At 44.9% G+C, this 24933-nt stretch overlaps 1 protein-coding gene across 1 annotated transcript in view; it reads right to left on the reverse strand.

Annotated features, from left to right (window-relative positions):
• The window catches only part of IPO7 (importin 7), a 2167557-nt gene that overhangs the window by 2044581 nt on the left and 98043 nt on the right, over window positions 1–24933 (reverse strand). Inside the window, exons 2-4 of the mRNA XM_044059282.1 lie at window positions 7900–7981; window positions 6466–6470; window positions 6046–6138 (exon numbers count right to left, since the gene is read on the reverse strand). Coding sequence (XP_043915217.1) covers window positions 6046–6138; window positions 6466–6470; window positions 7900–7981 — 180 coding nt within the window. The remainder of the gene's footprint in view (window positions 1–6045; window positions 6139–6465; window positions 6471–7899; window positions 7982–24933) is intronic.

Genomic DNA, 24933 nt, shown 5'->3' on the forward strand with positions numbered 1-24933 from the left:
ACCTTTCATCTACAAGCAAATACACCACATGGGGGATGGTGGGTGGGTAACCTGGACTGCAACAGTGAATACACTAACATCTACATTTATGGTAAGTGCACACAACTATTTCGTGTTTCACTGTTGCAATCATTACACTTGGGTTGAATCCCAAAGCTATGGTTGGGAGGCTGGAGCTAAATAGCATTAGGAGCGGCTATGAGGAACTGCAGTGGCAAAGCCTACCCTGGATTTAGAGTAGAGTGGTAAATGATGGTGCTTTGTAAAGGTGTGCACTGAACTCCAGGTAGCAGCCTCTAAAATGTCTTTGGTTGGTACTCCCCTGAGGAAGGCTGCTGAAGTAGCTGCTGCTCTGGTTGAATGTGGCCTAATGCCCTTGGGCACTGGCTTGCCATGTTGTGAGTAGCAGAAACGAATGCAGTGGCCTATCCAATTTGAAATGGTCTGCTTTGAGATAGCAACTACTAGTGGCATATACTGCAAGATCACAAGGAAAGGCTCAGTCTTTCTGAAAGCTTTGGTTCTGTTCAAGTAGAAACGTAGCAGTCTATGTCCAAAGAATGCAGAATTCTCTCCCCCTTATTCTGTGGGTTTGGATAAAAAAGTAGGCAGATGAATAGTTTGGTTAAGGGCCACACTGGACACTACCTTAGGCATAAATGTCGGGTTTGTCCTCAGAGAAACCCTGTCTGGATAAAAGATAATAGGTTCCACAGCCATGAGTGCCTGTAGCTCGGATACTAGTCTTGCAGAGGTTATTGCTAGGAGCAGAGCTGTTTTCCAAGATAAAAACTTTATATCAGCTGTAGCAGCTGGCTCAAAAGGGGACAGAGATTTTCCAAAACATAATGGAGGTCCCATGCAGGTATTGGTGATCTTCTTGGAAGCCTTAAGTTTTTGGCTCCTCTGAGGTATTGCCTTAAAGGATGAGAAAAGATTGGTGGCTCTATTGTAATGAGCCGAAATGGCAGAGGCATGAATTTTAATTGATGAAAAAAGGATAGGCCTTTGTCTAGCATCTCAGTTAAGTACTGCAAAATCTGAGGAATATTTGGTACTGCTGTGTCAATTCCTAGTGCCTGGTTCCAGGCACAGAATCTCTTCCATTTTCCAGCATAAGATTTTCTAATACTAGGCCTCCTGGCCTCCAAAATGACATCCTTCACCGCTATAGTGAGAGGTATGTTTTGTATGACATTATCCACCATGCTGCCAGATTTTGAGTTGGCTGTGCAGGATATGATTATTTTGTTGAGACAGTAGGCGAGGTATGAGGTAAGGTCCAGGCTGGGCATTGAGACAAGTTCCTTAGGACTGGATACCAGTACTGGCGGGGCCAGTCTGGGGCAATCATTTTTGGCTTCTCTTGTCTGACCTTTAGGAGTACCTTGGCGAGGAGAGGCAGTGAAGGAAAGGCATATACTGTTAAGTTTTTCCAGCTGAAATATAGGGCATCCACTTTCCATGCTTGTCTGTGATAAGTCCTTGTGCAGAATCTCTTTAGTTGGCAGTTGTGAGGAAAGACAAATAGGTCTATGTCCAGGCATCCCAATTTCCTTGTTATGTTGAAGACTTGTGGATCCAATTTCCACTCGTGGGGATCCATGAGGTTTCTGCTTAGACTGCCAGAGTATTTACCTTTCCTGGCAGGAATTGTGCCTGCAGATGTACTTGGTAAGTCAATGCTGTGTCCCACAAAGTCATGGCAAGTCCGCAGAGGGGGTAAGAATGAGTGCCTCCCTGCTTGTTTATATACCACATGACCGTGGTACTGTCTGTCTATCAGTAGTTGTCCCGGATGAAGAAGGTCCTTGAGGGCTGTCAGGGCATTCTGAACAGCTAGCATCTCTTTTTGATTGATATGTAGAAGCATTTGGTTGGTGGACCATGTGCCTTGAAAACATCTTCCTGCCATGTGTGCCCCCTCCAGGCATAATCTGATGCATCCATTGTCAATGTGCCTGGCTGGGGGTAAGGTGAATGGCTGTCCCATGTTCTGGTGACAGGCCTTCACCAACCATCGAAACTCCTGTTGCAGGCAGGGAATGAGTAATTATTCTTTCCAGGCTGTGGCAATGCAGAGTCCAAACACTTTTTAGGTACCACTGAAGTGTCCTCATATGCAGTCTTGCATATGGAATTGGTAGAATGCAGGATGCCATAAAGCTCAAAGCCTGCAGAATTTTTCTTGCAGATAACTGGGCCTTTGTTGCCAGTTTGAAATAGGTAGTCAGTTGCCTTTGTCTGGCGTGAGATAAGCCATCTGGGCAGTTGTATTTAAGCTTGCACCCAGGAATATTATCTGAGGGGGTACTAGTTTTGATTTCCGTTCGTTGATTGTGTACCCTAGGCATGGTAGTAATCTCTTCACAAAAGCCAGATACTGTAGTAGACTGTCCTTGTTCTCTGCTTGTATGAGGCAGTCGTCCAAGTAAGGATATATATTTGTATTCCTCTGTCTGCAGAATGCAATTACTGGTGCCACGCCACTTTGTGAAGACCCTGGGCGCAGTAGATGAGCCGAAGGGACAGTGCAGAGAATTTGTAGTACATTGAGCCAGCTTTGAATCTGAGGCATCTTTCCACATATTTGTCTGACTGGGACATGCAGGTATGCCTCTTTTAGGTCTAAAGTCACAAGCCAAGCCTTCTTGCCCAGCATGGGCAGAAGCTGCTTTAAGGTTAACATTTTGAATTTTGTTATATCCAGATGTGTTTAGAATAGATAGGTCCAGTATTGGTCTCCAGGCTTTGTCCTTTCTGGGTACCAAGAACAGTCTTGAATAAAATCCGTGTCCCTGCCCTTGTTCTGGTACTTGCTGAACGGCCCTCATGTCCATGAGGGATGAGACTTGTTTCTGTGTGTCTGCCCATTGGTTTTTTGGTAGGTCTGGCCAACCGTTTGCCCTTGGCAGGGTATGAAAGTGAAACCTGTAGCCCTGTGACACTAAGACCAATTTGTCCTGGGTTATTTTGTGCCAATTTTGGGAAAAAAAAGTGCTAGCTTTCCCCCTAAAGGTGCTGCCAGAAGATAAGTGCTTGGTGCAGGCAGGGGAAAGTCATTGGGACAGTTTCCTGTAAAGCTATGATTTGTCTTCTCCACTTTTGGAGGTAGAAGCACCCCATTGCTTAGACCTGTATGAGCCTTGGGGCTGGGATCTGCCTCTTGGGCGTCTGGATCTGCCCCTTTGTGGTCTGACACTGGAAAGGACCAATTCTTTGTAGGCCAGTGTCCGCTAAATCTTGGAGGTTGTACCTGTAAGAAATCCTTGACTGTTTGCATAGATTTAGCTTTGTCCACCATTTTCTTTAACACCTCTTCTGCTTTAACACCAAACAAAGTATGCTGTAATGGAGCATCTAATAATTTTGCTTTAACATGATCTGGTAGATTTTGTTCCTTTAACCAAGCATGCCTCCTAATGACAGAACCCGTGACAGCGGCCCTGCAGGAGGCCTCCAAAGAATCAAAACCAAATTGCAAAGTATGCTTTCCTACTTGCTCAGCTTCATGCAATAAATCCTGCATTTCTTTGTTTTCTGCACTTCAGAATTTAATCAATATTTTCTGCTTAAGCAGTGACATAATATATTGCTGATATTTGAGCATATGAAACTGACAATTTAAAGCCCTTAAAGCCAAGGTACCAGAGGTGCAAATCTTATTTCCCCATCTGTCTAATGCCCTAGAATCCCTGTCGGAGGGGGTAGGGTTTTTTTTTTGCAATGGATGCCTTGACCCCTTTGGGACCCTGAGAAATAGTTTCTGGGTTAGCAGCAGGGTTTTTGAAAAGGAATTTATGAGTGAGTCAGGCACCCGGTAGTACCTGTCCAGCTTAACAGGAGCTGGAGGTAAGGAGTCAGGGGTCAGACTGGACTCTGAAAATACAATGTCTAACACAGGCGGAATAGCTAGGTGCCTATGCTGTGGTAGTAAAAGGAAGTCCCAGAGCCTTTTCTTAGATTCAGAATAATCTTGGCTCTCCCAGTGGAAATGTTCCCTCATGGTATGCAAGGTTTCCCCTAAAGAGTAATCCTCAGGAGGAGAGGCTAAAGGGAAAGATTCTTCAGCATCAGAATCCTCATAAGGAAGAAGAGAGTATTCCTGATCAGAAGAGGAATCAGAAGAAATGTAAACCTGATCTGAAGATTCATATTCTGTCTCTTGCCTAGGCCTCTTATCAGGAGGGGGATGGGAACCCCTGATTAAAGTAATTAAGTCTTCGGCCATTTTGAGCATCTGTTTTTTGGGCAAGGAGGCCTGACCATGAGGCTGCTGTACTTGTTTCTTTGTCTATAAAGATGCTTTAGTCTTTGCCTTTGTAGCTGGAGTCGCTTTAATGTACAATTAAGTAGGTCTGAAAACACCCTCAGAAGCCGATGCCTGCTCAGCGGCTCCAGACCCATCTGAGGGAACCGTATCCGAAGGTCCAATACCTTGAGCTTCCAAGCAGCCTAGGTGACCCCACGTGGGAGTCTATAGCAGCCTGCGGGTCCAAAGTAGCAGGCGTCAGAGGCTGCGAAAGTGCCTCACTGAGATACGGTGAACCGGCGACTTGGTTAGAAGCCTAGCCGGTTTTAGACCTCGGATGCCTGTCCTTTTCTTTGCGTTTATGAATTGCGGTAGTCGGCTGGCTATCAGACAGCATCATGTAATTAAATCATCTGCCAAAATAGTGAAATGCAAAATCGTACCGGCGCTTTATAGTGCGTTGGTTAAATCTAGCACAAAACCGACAAGCAACGTTGTGGTCAGGGCCTAGACAAGGAATACAGTAAGAATGAAAATCCTTATGAGGTCTGCTTCCCACATTCTGTCATCTGTACGGAGCAAGAAAAATAGTTTTCCCCAACGGGGTACTTAACTTTTAATGAAGGCTTCGGATCTGAAATTCGAACACAAATCTCAGGAGTCGGCCGACCGGCACTTGCGAACTGCTTTTGCTTCGGGCACCGCGCAGCAAGAGACTGCAGAAAATGGCATCGGCTGCATCTTTTATACCCCTGGTGCACTGATGTCAGGGAAGAGGCGACAGCAACCGATGCCGGACCTAGACGTTGGAATTCAGACCAACTGAGCGTAGCCTGCCAGCAGGATAAAGTGTAATGACTGCAACAGTGAAACACAAAGATCATCATGTAGATATCAATAAACACTAAACCAAACTAAGCGCTAATGGCTGCATACAAACCACAAGTCACTAGCATCACATCTATGCATACCTTATTTTTCCCGCTATGGCTATCGCATCACCTGTGAAGTTTTTGTCCATCTCAACTAACACCACTTCCCCTCTGCAAAAATGAGTCTTTTACAAAGAGGATATCTGAATAAATTAATTTGCTGTCGGTGTTGTAAATCCATGTACATTCACATGCATCTTTTGCATTTGTAACCACCACTACATGTATTAAATCACGTTTGTAGCCACCAGCCTTTGCTTCTGTTGTGTTTAGTTTTTGCTCTTGTATCCTGACTCAAGAATTTTTCACCCAAGCTGTGACTACACTTGGTCTGAGTGTATTACCCCAGTAAATCAAATTTCAAATAAATCACAGCTGGCTTGTTTCTCCTACAAGCTTACCGATAGCTCCCTCCTAGGAATCCCCAGTGTCACTAGAATTTGGCCTGGCCAGGCTAGTCAGTGACCTGGGCTGCCAGCCATTTGTCTAACAATTGTGATTGAGGAGTCTTATGGGATGACTGGTTACTGTACCTTCATATGGCAGTGACTCACTGAGTAAACTGATAACTTCATTCGGCCCAGTGTCAGAATGCCTAGGCAGTGTTAACCCACCACGGTTAAATGGGAAATGTGTTTTTAAATATTAGCAATGACACAAAGCACACTTCTTTGTTGGACAATCAGGAGACTAGGCACTATTCTTACAAGGCGCATGGAATAATTTTCAGTTACTGACACTTCCATGCAGTAAAGAGAGGGTGAGGGTGGTACACTCAAGTGAAATATCCTTGCAACATGAAACATTAAGTAGAGGTAGTTTGCCGGAGTTTGGTAGCTGAAGTAATCCTATGGTACTTACCAAAGAGACTCTGCATTTCCCTGTGCTCTGGTCAAATTTCCCCTTTTCAATACTACACATTTCTGTTGAGGCTGCTAGTCTAACCACACCAATCTCCAAGTAAAAAAAAATAATGCTAGGAGTACATTTAAAGTTCTGAAACTGGAGTGGTATGTGAAGACAAAATATTTGCATACTATGTAAAATGAGAGTGTGCATTTGCCACTTAGCTTTTGCTTAAATATCCAGATTATAAATGCCTGTGATCCAAGAGAAAAGCATATTGTGTTTTGTACATTATCACATTTGCTTTTAACATTTTACTGCAGTATTCTGGGTCAGCACTGCCATTTTCAAACAAATACTGAAAAATCGACTCTTCCTGGCTATATTCCTGCTCCATAACCTAACCTGTTCACTCTCCTTATACGATTACTAAACTACACCTTTTGCCAGTAGACAGATACTTTCTCCATAATTTTTTTATTTTTTTATTTTTCACTTGTTGATACTGGAACAATACTGATTTATATATCTGATTGAATTCTGCTCTAATGTATATTTTCTGTATATATATTACTGTAATCAAACTATATTCCTGCTTTTATGTATATGTTCTGTATGCTACTGGATTTATGTATATGTTCTGTATGCTACTGGATTTACTATCTAACACTTTCTACTTCTGCACCAATTTAGGTTTACATATTTTCTGTGTCTATATTCTTGGAGCTTTTCTCCCCAGGCTTCCGCTGAAAATGGGCCCTTGGGCTCAGTGGACTTTCCCAGTAAACAAATGTAATAAATGTCATTGGTTGCTTTCTAGGCAAGTTTAATACACGAACTGCAGAGAGTTGCAAATGAATGTGATCGAGAGATAAGTGTAAAACTGAAGTACTTTTAAAAAGCTTCAGTACATCCAGATCACACTGTCATGTTGATAAAGTAAATGCAGTGGCTGTATCATGCAAAGCATAAAGTTCCAGCCTCTTCAGCAAAAGGATTAAAGGCACAGACAGGCCTTTAGTCAGATCTGGCTACAGGATCTTACCAATTAGGTTTTCCCAAGCTTCCTATCCATCTTATTGCACAGCTGGCAACTATTGGAGAAGTGATACAAACTAAATGGTAGTTAGATGGATGAAAAAAATGGCTTAGTTTGAGTACACAACAACATCCTGTATGGCCGCCAGAGTCCAAAACAGATTTTTGATTTTACTGCACCTCCTCCAAGGGCCTTAACATGATCACCTTGCCCTTTTTTGCTTTTTAATGGCAAAGCAAAGATCCCTGCTAAAATATCAACTTCAAACATTCTTTCTGGCATTTTTACAAGGGCACTTGCCTCTAAAGACAATAGTCCTGATAACCACTTTCCATTGTGATTTGCCTTAATAGTAGTGAACCCCCCCCTCCAAAATGGGTGCTTACCAAAGCTGTCATGGTGATGGTATCAAACATTATAGGATAGTCTTTTGCACAAGCTGGTGCAAAGCTCTAGAAGTCAGGCTGGATGGTTACACATCTGCCTGCAGTTTAATCCCATGCTGTGGATCTACAGCAGTAACCCCAACATAAATCTTATGACAGCACAAAAAACTATTTACAAGCAAACCACATGCACAGATGTCTACCTCAGACATAACCAGTACTGGCCCACACAAAAATTGAGAGCCTGGAAAAAAAAAAAAGGCAATGTGACAAAATTTACTACCAAAAGCCTTCACTAAATGGCCACAATCCCTACTAAAAAGCCAGTGCATACAACTTTAACAACATTTCCCCAAATGCATACAACTAACAGCATTTCCCCAATGTGACAGAAGTAAAGCAACCCCCCTTCTCCCCTGTTTTGAATAGCAAAATTAAACCTACTTGCTTGTCGTACAGGCAACTCCAGTGGCTCAGACATTGTGATCTGAAGAAGAGTTGAAACAAAATTCGCAGTTTTCTGGCCCTAGAAGGAAGAGAAAGCATGAATGTGTTTTCCATAACAGACCAACTTTTAAGCATTAATCTACCACAAAAAGTTTGGGCCAAGTGATAAGACAGACATCTGGCAAGCCCCTTAGTGCTTATGACACAAGTTTTACAGACTAACCCAGAGTCAAGTCTGCTGCACAAAGTACACAATTATCAATTCTGCAGTCTAAACTGCATTGCATTAAAAACACAGTAAAACAAAATCACAACAGGACAGAATACAGAACTGTGAAAGGGACCAACACTACTGCATAAATACCAAAAACAAAAGAGCAGGAAGCATTTCAGTCAAGGTACAAATACAGCAAAGCAATAGTACGTCTGCCAGTTTTAAACTGATGTACAGAAAATCCCTCAAAAAATACCATTTGGGTAAAAGACTCGCAACAGAAAGGGAAGACAACCCTGGCACAAAGAAAAGGAAACCGTGCAAACTACTATAGCACAACATGCATCTTAAGGACAAACTAGTAGGAAAAAGCATTACTTTTATCTCATGAGTAGAAAACATGAGAAGTTAGAAATGAGACTACCCTAACTGTCCAAGAAAAAAACTAGAATGCACATGACACTGACTGAACATACCAGTTGACTGCCAGAATACCGAAGCTCTGAATAAAAAGTCATAAGGCAGACATTTCTTATAACTTAGGTATGTGTGTACTGTAGCATGAAATGTAATTGCTTAAACATTTCAAACTCAAACTAATGCACTAACCAAAGAGGGAAATGGCTAAGTTACGAATGCCAAATACACTGTGCCAAAAAAATGGGAGGGGGAAGATAACCAAGGAAGCATCTGTTCCAACAGGAACACACCAAGAAAAATGCAGAACAGAAACATTGAACACAGACTTGAAAGGGACAAGAACCATAAACACAGACTTGAAAGGGACAAGAACCATAAACAAAGGAACATGATTGCCAGAAGAGCCTGTGGGCATTTCCACTGCTGACTTGCACATCTGAAGCTGTAAGGAAACCGGGATGAGACCACTTCTGAAAGTTGATTTAGAACACCAGATTGTCAGCTGTTCAGCTACTTCAGTGACAGTTTAGGTAAAACATGGCAAACATGAGCATGCCTTCAATGACTGAGCTGGGCCAAGTACCTGCTGCTCAGAGCCCATAAAGTGACTGGGGTGAACATTGATCTTCACCTCCACTAAGGGCAGCTGGCATGGATGGTGGTCACACTGCTGAATTCGAAGAATCATTCCAACACCTTGCATAAAATAGAGTTTACATAAATGTGGACAGTGAAGACTCCACTGCCTTGCAAGGTGAATCTTGAGGGAAACAAAAAAGCCCTGCTCCTGTAAAGGGGGTTTGTTTTGATATTCAATGTCAGAAGTCTGATTAGAGGGTTGGCACAGCTTAGACCCACCTGCCTATAGGTCTCTGTCCAAAGGATGGGAAGGACCACTGGCTTTCTACACCTTTTCAAAACCAGACTACAGCCCTGGGCAAAAATCTAAGTACGGACTCTTGCCTACAAGACAGCAAGTGAGAAAACATGGAAGCCCCCACACACAACACAGAAGAGTGCAGTGAGCTCACCTGCAGCTCTTAGAATGCACACATTGCACTGTGAAGTGGTACAGAAAGAATGATTACACTAGTTGGGTATTAAGCTGTGGCAAGCAGACAGCCAAAAATAAAAAAAAAAAAAAAAAAAAAGTTATGTACTTACCATAACGTTCCATATTTGTTGTCCATCTCACCATTCATTTTTACTGGATGGGTTCGGAGCCGATCCTCTGCTCTGACTCAGCCGAATACACCAGCTCGAAGTCTCTACCTTGGCTCGTGGCAGAAAGGTATCCCCCATCATGCAGTCATGCAATTCCCCAGATCTTGTTTGCTGCCAACCATAAATCTGACTAAACTAGAAATGATACTTCAGGTATAGAAACAATGAAAACAATGAAAACTACAAAGGTGCACCTTAGTAAGGAAGGAAACCTCACCTCTAAGAGGACTCTGCTGGGGGACCGTGGGAGAGTCATAAGAATGAAAGGAGATATGAACATGGAACATTACGGTAAGTACACAACTTTTGCTACATTGTCCTCTCTCGCCTTCACTCATTGGATAGGACAGATTCCCTAACACCATGTCCCTGGGTGGCTCACAGAATAATACCTTTGGAGTGCAGTGGAACCAAAGGAAGCCCCATCCCTGGAGGACAAATCCACTTTGTAATGAGTAAACGTACGAGAAGCTGCCCAAGTAGCAGCAGCACAAATACTATCCATTGACAATCTGGCCAGGTAAGCAGAGGATGTTGCTAATGCTCTGGTCGAGTGGTCTCAACTTTGAACAGTAAATTCCTATTACCGGAGAAGTATATGAAGGTAATGCAATTGGAGAGGCAATCTGAAAGCATAATTTTAGAAACTGGCATGCCCTTTGCTTCAGAAAAGGGCATGAAAAAAGTTATGTACTCACCATAACTTTCCATCTGAGTAGTCAATTTGTCAGCAACCTGTGGGTTCCGGATCCGAGCCTGCACCTTACCAAACTAAAGATCCGAGCTCCAAGTGCCACCCCCTTACCCATACTACACTATAACCTCCTTCCAATCCTCAGATTGGGTTTGCACCAGTGTGACAACAACTTAAGATACCAAAAACCTGACCCAAACACATACACAAAGCTAGACTCAGAACATAGAGCCCAAACAGAGAAATAAACCACCCAGGTCAGGGGGGAGGGAGGGAGAGAAGGTCTCTGAAAAATGAATTCTAACTACTCAGATGGAACGTTACAGTGAGTACATAACTTCTTTATCTGAAGTAGTTAACTTCATTTGCGCTACCCATGGGACAGAGTGCCCAGCTACCCATGGGACAGAGTGCCCAGCTACCCATGGGACAGAGTGCCCAGCTACCCATGGGACAGAGTGCCCAGCTACCCATGGGACAGAGTGCCCAGCTACCCATGGGACAGAGTGCCCAGCTACACAATCTTGGGAAGCCCTTAAGGAAGGATATTCCGGAGCACAGCACAGCCAAAGGAAGCCTTTCCTCTAGACACCATATCCAGCTTATGAGTAATGACGTGCGAGAGGAAGCCCAGGTAGCTGCTGAACAAATGTCATCCAGGGAAACTAGACCAGAATGCAGCAGAAGTAGCCATAGAATGGGTAGAATAAGCATGAATCCGTTCTGGTAATCCAAATTCTTTCTAAGCTTGTAAAACGCAAAGCGAAATCCATTTATTTCAGCCCTACATACTACACAAGTTTCCCTACTACATAATTACTTCAGCCCTGGGTCCTCCCTCCCTGCATTTAAGTAAAAAGGAATTTTCTCCAATAAATTCCCCGAAGGCACCTTGAATCCCTGCTGCTTGCCTGGCACACTGAAAACTACCATTGAAGGAGTCCCCCCTACAAGACTGAGTTAATGTGCTTAAAACAAAACTTACTGTACACTTGCTGTGCTATTTCCAAGTCTGATCTCCTTGTGGGCACTCCAGCAGCCTACCACAGACTGGTTTACTCCCTCCCCCTTCTAATTCCCCCTAACCTACAACGGGTTTAATAATTTCTCTGCTACTTACATTTTCTACACTAGGTGGCAGTCTCTGCCTATACAACCCCTAGCCTTTCAGTTCTTTCCCAGCTGGTTTCTAGTCTTACTCTAAGTGGCTGAAATTCAACTTCATTAAACATTTTTTCAACTTGCACAATCCTCTTGCAAAGCTAACCTACTCTACCTTGCCTGGCACTTTTAGCTCAAAACTTTCTATTATAGCTATTAAACACTTAGCTGATACTTTTTCTACTGCACTTGTCCCACTATGTTCGCCCTGCAGGCTCACTCCACTCCCCTACCCCCAATTTCCACCCACCCCCAGCACTCAGCTTTATTCGCCCATTACCTCACCCCTCAGCCCAATTAGCCAATACCTTTCCTCTCCTCAATACCCCTTCCCTCACAAAACCCTCCCTCACAAAACCCTCCCTCACACTCCTACAATCACATCCCACCGTCATACTTAGACCCTCCCCCACTGTTCTATAATTCAATATAACTCAAACTTTAAATCTTCCTCCCTTAATTCCTGTAACTAATACTTCTACACATTCTCATTCTCAGTCATAACCATCAATAACCTTTAAAATCCACATTTCTCTCTTTATAATCCACATCTCTCTCCTCTAACATGTTCTCTAAGTCACCACATCCTACAAGCCCCCTACCTCATTCTTCTGTTACTCATTCCCTTATACCAAGCAACCTCTTATTCCTCCCATGCCTGTCCAATACTACCAACAAAAACTACCTCCAAAATATACTCTCATACCCTCAATCTTCCTTTCATTTCCACTTCATCTCCCTTCCCTCATTCAATACAAACATCTGCATCTATTCCATCCAAAAATCTTCTACAAGCCCAAGATAGTGTTTTCTACTCCCATCTATAATCTTCCCAAACCTACACCTTCCAAACCAAAATGCCGAAAGGATGTAGTCTCCTACAAACTAATCCAAGCAGGTGACATCCATCCTAACCCTGGTCCCATAACCTGTAACTCCACCAATCCCACATTTTTCCACCCTTCATAATACCCTAAAGATATTTACAATGAACACAGAGTCTTAACAATAAATCTCACCTATTCCTCACCTGGCTAAGTCATAACCAACCGGACATCCTAGCCATATCTGCAACCTGGCTCAAACCCTACATCTCTGATTCAGAGACCCTGTCCCCAGGATTTCATATTCTCAGAAATGACAGAGTACATAAAAAAGGTGGCGGCACTGCCCTAGTCTATTCTAATCAGCTCACATTAATTCCCCCCCCAAATTCCAATCCCAGAACACTGAAGTAATCGCTGGACTATTAAAATTAAACCAGCATAAAAATATTTGCTTCATTGCCCTCTCTCTCTCCAGATAATATATCAATACTTGAAAACATTCTCTTATGGGCTTCCACAAAAAAAAAAAAAAATCAACTGAGACTTGCATCTTAGGAGATGTAAATATTGATTGGAATAAACTCAATTGCCCCTCTTCCTCCTTATCCAACCTCTACAATTTCACTCAATCCTCATCACCTGACCTAGCAAAACTAATCCCCCAGGATCCACCTTAGACTGGATCCTAGTCTCTAAAAGGTATCTGGGATTGTAACAGAGTTGGTTATTTTATTAGGGTTAGTGACCATCTCTCCCAGCCTTCATTCATCGCTCCACTAGCTCTTCCCCATACCAGCATCAATTTAACCAAACTCGCAACCTTTGCAACTTCAGAACCACTACTTTCTCAAATATATTCAAACAAATGAACTGGCGTATTCTAAACTCCTCCCCCTCGATAAAGCTATAGGCCATTTCAGCACAGTCTTCCTTGGACACTTAAGTCCCCCTAAGAAATATAAGGATCAAACATAACCGCTTCATGGCTTTCCAAAGAGACCAAACAAATTATGCACCAAAGGAACAAACTATGGAAACTTCACCAAAAAACAATCTACCCAATACCTTGCTTCACTATAAAACAGCTCCACAACCTTGCAAAACAGCTAATCAGCAAGGACACAAAAGCTACCATACTAAGCATCAGTCAAATAACTATAATAATTCAAAATATTTCTGGAAGTCTATAAACTCACTTCTACAGCCAGGCTCAAAAACAAATCCCTGTCCCAACCCAAGTAAAACTGACCTTGAACTAGGCTCCAAATTCAATTTTCATTGAAACAATCAATGCCCTCAAAATCTTTTCCCAGCAATAGCCCAGCTAACCCTCACCCCCCCCCCCAAACCCACCAAAGTACCTTCCAAATCTGTTAGAGCTTAAATCCATCTCCACAACTCGTAAAAAACTATTGAAGCTTAAACCTGTCTCCACAGCTCATAAAAAAACTCCTATCGAAACTCAAGCCCTGCTCTAATGCATCCAACATCTCCTAGTCCTAAAACTTGATGCAGATGGTATTGCTCTCACAATCACCATTATAAACAGATCAATAAAAGAATCCTATGGCCCGAACTCTGGCACTCAGGCTTCATTCTCCCTCTTCATAAGGGAGGAAAAAATACCAGCATCTCAAACTTCCGCCCTATTCCCTTACTCTCCTCTATATCTAAAATCCTTGAAAAGTGCATCCACCTCCAACGTATGCCATTCCTGACCCAAAATAACCTTACACCAACTCAGCATGGCTTCCGCCCTGGCCACAGCCCCACAACTGCTCTAATCTTTCTTAGATGCCGTCAATCAAGCTAGAGTTTCAGGGCAGCTAGTTTCTACAGTTCTTTATCTGTCCAAGGCTTTTCACACCATCTCCCACAACCATCTTCTCCATCACCTCTCTAACCTTCACATCTCACCTAAAACTCTATCCTGGTTCTCCAGCTATCAGACAGATCTCAGGCTGTCAAATGGAAAAACACCATTTCTTCCTTCTTACCCACCCCTACTGGTGTCTCACAGGGATCCATCCACGGACCCATGCTATTCAACATCAATAACTTTCACGCTGCTATTCTTGACACCAAAATCATTCAATACGCGGATGACTCAACCCTAGTCTGCTCTGCCTTAAACCTCCCCGAATTGCTGTCAAAAACCCAAACTGCCCTCTCAAAAACTGAACACTGGATGCACCAAAATCACCTCTCTCTCAATGCTAACAAATCCAAGATTCCTGTATTCCCACAAAGAACCACTCCAATAAAAACAACTTCAAAATCCTTAGCCAAACACACCTACAGAAGTCACCTCTGCTAAACTACTCGGCATAATTGTTGATGAACACCTAAAGTTTGATATACATGAACAAAAAAAAAGCGAGGTATGTTATGTAGGAACAATCACTTTCTCTCCAACACAACTAGGCACACTCTGGCCTCTACTTTTCTTCCTTCCTTATTATATGGTGCTCCTCTCCTAACCAACCTGTCTTCCTCAAAACTAGAAAGCTGCTACAATAAAATCTCTAAATTTGCCTCCAGATCCAAAAATTCCACTCATCACTGCCTTACCCTACTAGCCCTGAAGTGACAAACTACCAAACTATCTTGATTACCTATGACTCTATTGCGCATGCACATGTTTTTCAGCCTACAAAATGCCCCGCTCTAATATCCTTCCACCTTATATTCCCAATAGAGCCCTTAGATCTGAGCATCAGAACTTAATTGCTATTCATAAACCTAAACCTCCTACTGGCCAACTGCTCCTCTCCTATACTCTTGGCAAAAAATTAATTCCCTTCCTTCATCAAGAACCACCCCAAACTCTGAAAATTTCAAGCCCCTGCTTTATAAACACCTGTCTACCAAACATAAATGCCCCTGCCTCCTCCCTACTTGATCTTTGATCACTTCAAGCACAAGTGTCCCCATATGGACACAAGCCCTATATTCCTCCTACATACATTATTACAGCTCTATCAAATTGCCCTGCAATCTCCTGCAGCTTTATCCCTCTACTTAATTCTTCTACTCCTACAGCTATACTTGCTCAACAAAACTTGTAAATTGTAAATATTATAAATATAGAGTACTCCTTTCTTCTCTAATAAGTGCACATAAGGCACCTCCACTATATCTCAATTCCTGTAACTTCTCAATACATGTAAATATATACACAACCTTAACACTCAGGTTTCAGAGTTACAAAGAATTACTGCTTACCTATTCTAATGTAAAAAGCTCAATTATAATCAGTTCTATAAGAATTATAATCTGGTAGTCTTGTATTCCTTGTAATCATATTTGTAAACTGTTTAATTCATTCTAAAACCTTGCTTGTGATTCTTGTAAATCTTGTGTAATCTGATTTAATGCATTCTCGGAGCTTTTCTCCCCGGGCCTCCACTGAAAATGGGGCATGTTGACCCAGTAGACTTCCCCAGTAAACCAACTGGAATAAATTTAGCAAGAGTCACCTTCGAAACTGGTTTCCCTAAAAAAGGTTTAGCAAAGAAAACAAAAAGCTGATCAGATTTATGGAAAGGTTTGGACCTATGCAAGTAATAACAGCCTGTGGACATCCAGCAAATGAAGTTTGTATTCCCCTTTATTTTGAAAATTAGGGAAAATTACAGGCAAATTAATAGACTGATTAATGTTGGACTCCAAAGCAACTTTAGGAAGAAGACTGGTTAGTCCTGAGAGAAACTATCCTTATGAAAAACTAGGTATGGGGGCTTCATACATAGAGCTTGAAGCTCTGACACTCTCCTGGCTGAAGCGATAGCTACCAGAAAGGCTGTCCTCCACGACAAGAATTTCAATTCAACTGATGCTGTGGGCTCGAACTGGAGTGCAACTAAAAGCCTGAAGAGCAACCGTTAAATCCCACAGAGGAGGATTTTTGATAGGTCTCAGCAGAAAAGTACCTTTAATAAAGATCTTGCAAATACTGGCAGCAGCTAGAGAACCTGAATTTTCTCCTACATGAAAATGGGACACAGCTGCCAGCTGAACTTTCACTGTGGAAGAGCTGGTCCCTTGCTGGAAAATCTGAGACAAACAGTCCAACACTGCTGGAACTGAAGCAATAAAAGAATCCAGATTTCTTTGAGAAGCCCAAATGGAAAAACGTTTCCATTTACTACTGTACACTTTCTGGTAGAGGACTTGTGCCGCTACCAGAATGAATTTTACTGGGGAAGGATACCAGGAGTCCTGGCAACTAATGGAACTGGAGCAATCGAGATGAAAGCTTGAAGCTGTCCAGATTCAGAAGAGGAATTCCAAGGGATGACGAATGAGATCCAGAATGGGTTCCAAAATCCAGGACTGAGCTAGATGATGAGACTAAGCAAGGGAACCAAACTTGAAGAGGCCAGAATGGGGCAGAGGATAACCCTGCTCCACAACAGACAAGCTTTCTGTAAGCATTTTGTCATGAGAGGAAGTGGGGGATATGTATAAAGACCAGGTGGCCAAGCGAGTCTCTGGGGACTTCCCCAGTCAGGGGAATCTGAGCGAAAAACTCGCAGCACTTCACATTGGACAGCGATGCAAAGAGATAGCAGCAATGCTGACCCCACCTGAGGAAGATATGTTCTGCTACACAAGGGTTCAGAGACCACTCGTAAGGCGAAAGAATAGTCCTGCTCAATTTGTCTGCCAAAGTGTTGGACCGACCTGGGATGTGCGTTGCTATCAGAAAAAAATGGTTGGTTGAGATCGGCCATTCCCACACACTCACAGCCTCTTGACGTGGATAGGACCTGGTTCCCCCGTTTGATGTAGCAGACCACTGACGTTCTTCGACTGGATCGCAATAGTTCCCAGAGGAAGAGGTATGAAGGACCTGTAATGCTAACAGGACTGCTCTCATCTCTAGAACATTGACATGCAGAACGGTCTCGCTTGGGGTCCACATGTCTTGGACAGTCCTGCCCGAGCAATTACCCCCCCACCCTAAGTGGGAAGAGTCAGTGGTCATTGTGGCTTTGGGCAGAGGCGTAACAAAGGGGCACGCCTGTCAGATCCTGGGATTGAAGCCACCACGAGAGAAGCTTTGCACACTTGGCTTAGACGAATCGGAAAGTCTAGAAACTGATAGAGACCACTGAACGTGTAACGTCCACTGCAACACACTTTTAACACACTTGCATGCTGAAGTGCACAAGGAACCCGATTTATAGCGGTTGCCATGGACCCTAGGGCTCTCAGGACCAACTCCGCTGGGGGTGCAGGAGTTGGAAGAAGCACCAAGACATGAAGGGCCAGGCTCCCAAGTGTCTGGGGTCAAAAATATCCTGGCCTGAAGAGAAACCATTCTTGACCCTATGAAGTCTATAATTTGAATAGGTTGGACAGAAGACGACTTTGGGTTTATTGAGATACCCAGTCAATTTAACAGAAGAAATGAGTTTCTGGCAAGCACAAGTTGATGCCTGGTGGGGGTGTGAGAAGTCAGTCATCCAGGTACGGGAAGACCTGAAGCCTCAGGTGGGCCGCTACAACTGCCATGACCTTGGCAAACACCCTGGGGGGCTGTGGCGAGACCAAAAGGTAGGACCCCTGAACTGATAGTGACTGGCTCCTAGCCGAAAGCGGAGGAACCTCCTGGATCGCCTGTCCATCAGAATATGGAGGTACGCATCCTTGAGGTCTATCGAGCACATCCAGTCTTCCTCCTGCAAGAACGGCAGGGATGGCTTGTAAAGTGACCATCCGGAACTTTTTGGCAAATGACAGGTTCATTGTGAATAGGTACAGGAGCAGTCTCAAGTCCCAGTCTTTTTGGCACCAAAAAGAACCTGGAATAGATGCCTGATCCAGACTGGTCTGGGAGCACTAGCTGGATTGCTCTTGTCTAGCAGCTTTTTTTTTTAATTTCCAAAGCTGCCTCCTCCCTTTGAGCGGGTGGGGCGTCTGGGAGGCGCCTTGTGGATAGGGGACTGTTTATGAAGGGGAATAGAATAGCCTCTGGATATTATTTGAAGCACCCAGCGATCTGACGTGATGAACTCCCACTGGGCTAGGTGCCTCGAAAAACACCCCCCGACCACCTCCAGAGAGGAGCAGTCTGGCAACCCTTCAGGGCTGCTGGGCAGGTAGGTCAAGGGTTCCCGTGGCCAGAATTTTGTCCCCCTCTGCCTCTGGGCTGACGTCCACCTTGTCCCCCTCTGCCTCTAGGGGAGGAGGAGTCCGAAGCGTTCCGGGACTGCTGAGACTTCCAGAACCACAACTTCTGCCCTTGCTGGTTCCTGGTGAAGGACATTTGGAGGGTTGGAGAAGCAGATCTCAACGGCAGACAGCATTTTCCCGTCCTACTTGCTCTGCACTAGCATATCTTGGACGGTCTTACCGAACAGGGTTGAACCATCAAAAGGGGCATTTGCAAAGGATGCCTTGAAAGGTTCCGAAAAAAATCGCAAAGCCGGAGCCAGGAATGACATCTCATGGCAATACCGGACCAGGCCGCCCTAGCAGCTCCCTCAGTGGCATGGAGAGCGCAGATGCATGAACTTATTCAAAACAGACAAGAGTGGCCATACGAGCAGAGAATGCCAGTTTATCCTCGGCCGAAATGGACTGGAGACTCCGCACACTTTCAAAAGGTCACGCTGAAATCTAATTACGTGGGCCATGTAATTCAGCGCCATTATAGCAAAGGTAGCTGAAGCAAACATCTGCTTTCCAAGATAATCCATTGCCCTAGACCCCTTGTCAGGAGGATGGACCAAAGAACTTTCCTGGGCCAGTTCCTTTTGGCGGCTGCCACCACCACAGTATCAACTGGGGAGCCCTTACTCCAAGTGTGTTTATCAGCTGGAGGGCTCAATACTTTGGCCATGTGGGTATTGGCTCTACAGTGTGCGGTTCCTTCCAAGCTCTGGTGGAAATAAGATCGAAAGTGTCAGCCGGGGGGACAGAGGTAAATGGGCCTGTGAAGGCCTCCAGAAATACTGACTCGCCAGAGGAAAGTTTTTGGGCGGACCAGTCCCCCCTCTGGCGATAAATTTCCATTAGGTCTCCAAAGGAGATGCCTTCAGGGGGTAATCTGGGGGAATCTTCCCCTTCCTCCAAGTCAGTATCCTCTGTGAGGAACTCAGAGGAGTCCATGTGCCTCCTCTTGCACTGGCATTTGCAAGGCATCCCTCGGGGAGGGCTCTCCAGGGCGGCTTCACAAACAAACACAGTCTCCTATTCCTCAAGGGGAACCATCTGGGGCATATTGGACACAGGCTGTCCCTGGGAGGACTGGATGATTGAAGACAAAGTTGAGGGGGCAGGGGCGGACTCAGGAGGAAAGAGTGAGGGGTCTATCTTCAAGAGAACCCTCTCCAATACGTCAAAAGTTGGAGAACTAGCTTCCCTGAAACTGATTGGGTGGGTAGCCGTGCCTCTCTGATCCAAGGGGATCGAAGCAAAGGCCAGAACAGCTGGACCCAGAGGGATGGTATGCCCTGACCACAACAGGGCTGATGACACTCCACCTCGGATCAGACGCCCAGATCTCAGCTCAGAGCTCGGATCGGACAGTGGATCTGGACTAGAGGGCATGGCCGAAGTAGAGGTTGGAGGAACCATCAGTGCCGACCCCCTAACTCCAGGGCTCCTTGGATCCATGGACTCTGGAACCAGAGGGTGGATAGGAGAATGGATAGGAAAAGGAGCTATCGGGGCAAATGTCTCAGCCGAACTCCCCACTCCAGCTGGGTGGAGCCAGCAACACTCCCACCTGCAATTGATTTTGCAGGAACCTTATCTGGTCCATGTCAGCTTCAGAGGCCACTTGCGGCTCTTAAGGACACCAACACCAGCTGGCAGGGCCGATTAGGATGACCTCGAAGCGGGCTGAGCCTCATCCTCAGGGGGAAATCGTGGAGAGCACAGCCAACGGGAAGACCGCCTAGCAACTTTCTCTAGCGTAGAGATCATGGGGAGGGTGACAGATCAGAGTCCGCTTGCCTCTTGCAACACCTCTCCCGGTCTCTCTCTCGCTCCTTTTCTTTGCGTTCCACTTCCAAACAGAGCAAGAGAGGCCAGGAAGGAGAGAGTCCCAGACAAGGTAGGAGGGCCGGAAGCCTGTACAACCACAGCCATGGCTGACTACGATGCTGCAGAAGTGGTAGATTCAGCAGGCAAAAGACCTGCCAAAATCAGCTTGGTCCTGCGATCCCACAGGGCCTGGGGGTTGAATGCTGCACATCATCTTGCAGCCCGATGTGAGATGAGGAACCCTAGACAAACCACACAGTAAGTGACCATCGGCCAGTGACAGCTTATGGCCACATTGTGCACTTAGAAAAGGTCTGCTTTTGTGTCTCCGACATTCTAACTAGGCTAACTAGCCAAGCACACGCACACACACACGCCAAGGGTAGGAAAGAGATGCCTACACTGGGTGAAAGTTATAAAAAGAACTTTCCTTCTCTACAACCTTTTAAGTGCAAAACCCGATGTTAAAGGGAAAAGGGATAAACTAAACGCTCACAAGCCACACAAAGTTTGCTAAACTAACTATATCTGCTTGGAGCTCAAGAATCCACTGCTGGCTAAGCCACAGCAAATAAGACCAGAGGATTGGAAGGAGGTCACAGTGTAGTTTGGGTAAGGGGGAAGAGCTTGGATCTTTAGCTTTGTAAGCTGCCGGCTCAGATCCGTATCGAATCTGGAACCCACAGGTTGATTAGCAAAATGAAGTTCACTACTTCAGATCAATTCTGTTTTCCAGAAATCCTTAGTTCTATGCAGGTAAACTCTATGCTGCCTATGCACATCCAATTGAAGTTTGTACTCTGCCTTGTTGCTATGATTGGGAAAAAAAACACGATCAATTTAGATTAGTACATAGGGATACTCTATGGAAAATCAGCTGGCAGCTCGATTGACAGAGCTTGCAACTCAAACTATTCTTGCAGATGTAATGGCTACCAGGCGAATAGTTTCCAAGAAAGGAATTTGATATCACAAGATAAGGGTTTAAAAGAAGGTAATGTTAGGGGAGTCTGATCATTTTCAAATTCAAATCCCATGGAAAAGAGGTTTTATGGGAGATCTTAATACTTCACAATTTGCTTGACATCCGATCAGGAGCATATTCACCAATGTGGAAATTTGACTTTGCAGCTAGCTGAACTCTGTAGCTGTTGCAGAGCCTTGCTGAAAAAGTTCAGCCAGAAATTCCAAAACTGAACTGATAGGTGCAGAGAAAGGGTCAATGTTGCTTGTTTGTGCCCAATAGGAGAGCCTCTTCCATTTACTAGCATATAACTATCTGGTCGAAGCCTTGTGAGAGGATACCAAAATGTGTTTTACTGCTGGGTGTGAAGTCTTGAAGCGTGACCAAGTCTGGAAGTGGAGCAGCCATGCTGTCAAATTGAGGGATTGGAGAGCAAGATGAGATCCGGACATACAAGTCGGAAGGTCTGAAACTGCATCCAGAACCCAGGGCTTCTCCTGTAGTTGAGGCCAGAGAAAGGGGAACCAAATCTGACGAAGCAAGTGTAGGGCAATTTGAATCAGCCTGCTTCCCAAGAATTTAGCTTTCTGAATGACCTTTGGTATGAGGGAAAAGGGGGGAAATGCATACATAAGTCCCGAGGGCCAATCAAGAATGAGTGAGTCTCTCGGTGTCTCCCCCAGTGGGGGAATTGGGGCAAACTAGCTTCTGCATTAGGTACTCATGGGAGTGGCAAAACGATTGCAAGGCTAGCCCCATCTTCAAAAGATTTCCTCCACTATGTTGCGATTCAGAGACCACTCATGAGGCAATAAAATCGCCCTGCTGAGCTTGTCCGCTGTGTTGGATTTCCCCAGAATGTGCATTGCTACTAGAAAACATTGGGAAGAAACTGCCCATTACCACGTTTGCAGCACCTCAACAAAGGGGGTATGATCTGGTTCCTCCTTGTTTATGTACCAGATTACAGACATTGTCTGACTGGACTGCAATCGTCCCTAGTGGAAGCCCTGGAGTGCGGTCTTGCCATGTTGTCTTTGACTGTCCTTCCCAGATAATGACCCCCCGTCCCTACCTCGGAGTCAATGGTCACAGTAGCTACAGGTAGTTGTGGCACAAAGGGTTGCCCTATAGTCACATGGTCGGACTGAAGGCATTATAGGAGATCTCTCTTTCACGAGTGTGATTCTGAGTAGGTGAGACATGGGAAATTCTTGTAATGACCACTGAGCAAACAGAAGCCATTGAAGAACTCTCATATGGGGAACAGAAGTGATCAGTTGAAGCCACAGTCCCTAGGAGTATCAAACCAGTCTCTTCATTTTTTGGGTAAAAGGTTGGCTACTTGTTGCCCGAGTACAGACCCTATCCGGCGACATTGTGCCATCATGGAGACTTTGTCTAGATCTGCGCCTATGAATGTAATATATGTTGACAGGGCAACAAGGCAGGTTTTTGTAAACTGACTAATCCCCAACAGCGAACAAGTTTGAAGAGTGGTGTCCCTCGTCTGTTGAAGTAGATGCTTGGTGATAGCAGTTGGGTATAGAAACACTTGAAATCCCAGACGTCTCAAGTGAGCCGTGACTACTGCCATACATCTGAACACTCTGGGGGCTGTAGTGAGACCAAAGCACAGAGCTCGAAACTAGTAATGACTGGCTCCCAGCCTAAGTGCGACTCCTTGATGCTCAGTCCATTTTTGTGGTAGTATGCATCTTGGAGGTCCTACTGAGCACATCCAATCGTCTTTCCTTAAAAAGGGAAGAAATTGACTGCAGTGTCACCATTCAGAACTTGGACTTCTTCACAGATTAGTTTAGCTTGCTGAGATCCAAAATGGGTCTCCAGTCCCCGGTTCTTTTTGGCACTAAAGAATCTCAAGTTCCGAATCCTATTTGGTCTGCCAGGACTTCTTGGACAATTTGTCTAGCAACTTTAGAATTTCTGCAGTTGCTTGTTCTTCACCCAGGATTATTCTGACCTGTGGGGCAGGATGGCAAAAAGTGATGGAATAGTCTCTGGATATTATACTTTGTACCCACCTGTCTCTTGCAATATTTCACCAGGCTTCTGGGTACAAAGATACACGCCTCCAGACTGCCTCCAGAGTAGAGCAGACAGGCCTCCTTTCTGCAGTGCTGGTAGGGCCAACCGTGAAAGGAATTACAGTCACCCTGGTTTTGCGGACCCCTTCAGCCTCTGGGGAAGGGTTCACCTTATGAGTCTTGAAAAGCTCCCTGGGATCTTTTGAACCACATTGTCCCATTCTTGGCTTTAAGATAAGGTCTTGAAGGGACGGAAAAAAAACACTGCAATGGCAGAAAGCTTTCCCTTCCTGCATCTGCTGAGTATGTCCTTGACTTTAGGTCCAAAAGTGAGGAATCAAAAGGGCGTTGGGGTAAAAGGAATACTTGAAGGGCTCCGCAAAGTTGAAGCAGTGCATCCAGGAGTGCCTCCATAGGGAAACTCCTGAACCCACTGCCCTGCTCACTTCCATCTGCTGCATAGGATATCAGTCTCATGGGGGAGTTAATGATGAAATTTAAAGTAGATAGCCGAGAAGTAACCTTTGACACCACTCCAGCCAATGAACCTCAGAGAGCATCTCCTAACCCCTTCAGGAGATGTCTTTGTAGCCTCAAGTGCAAAAGCTAGTTCAGCGACCCAAGGGGAAAAGTCGCTGATGAAAAAACACGCTTCCCATATCAGTCCATCGTCCTGGAGTCCTTGTTCGGTGGATGGACAGATGAGGATGTTTCAGCAAGTTCCTTCTTGGTGGCTGCTGCCACCACCACAGCATCTACAGGAATGCCTTTCATGAGAAATTCTTTCCACAGGTGCTGACAAACTTATTGGCCTCAGAGGAACTGGTTCCATAGCATCTGGTGACTCGCTCCTTTTGACTAACCAACCCCCAACAGCTCATCAAAAGGCAGATACAGTTGAGATACAAAAGCCTTCAGGTACAGACTCAGAAGGGTTGGTGGATTTCCAGCCACCTCTGTTTCAGGATCTCCAAGATATCTGCAAAGGAGATACCTTCAGAGGATGACTGTGGGAACCCTTCTGACTCAAGGTCCGTGTCAGAGGTGATAAACTCATCAGGGGAGTCTATATGCTTCCGCTTGCAAATTCTCTTTCGAAGAGTCTCCTCAGAAGAATATTCTGAGGTCGTCTCGAAGAGTGGGGCTTGCCCAATGGGGCTCCCCAAGGCTCAATCTCTGCTGTCCTGTAGATGGGGTAGTGCCAAGACAGGTGCCGGTGCTTTGGTGGGGATATCGGTATCTTTGTGTAGAGCTGTAAGTGGAGACAGCAGACTCATCAGCTCGAAGGTGGATCTCCCGGCTCAGAGGACCCCTCCGGTTCAGAGGAAACAGAGGGAATCCCCAGTTATGAGGAGGAGATCAGCTCAGAGGCTGATGGAGCAGAGCTCAACATAGCCGAAGCTCCGAGAAGTAAACTCGGAACTGAAGAAACTCTGCTGAGTGCCCCCTCCAGAGCCGACCAGAGAAGTTAGTTTCCTAAA

Source organism: Protopterus annectens, chromosome 17.part0 (genome assembly GCF_019279795.1).
Source record: "Protopterus annectens isolate FY-2018-M chromosome 17.part0, PAN1.0, whole genome shotgun sequence".
In the NCBI taxonomy this organism is placed as follows: Eukaryota; Metazoa; Chordata; order Ceratodontiformes; family Protopteridae; genus Protopterus; species Protopterus annectens.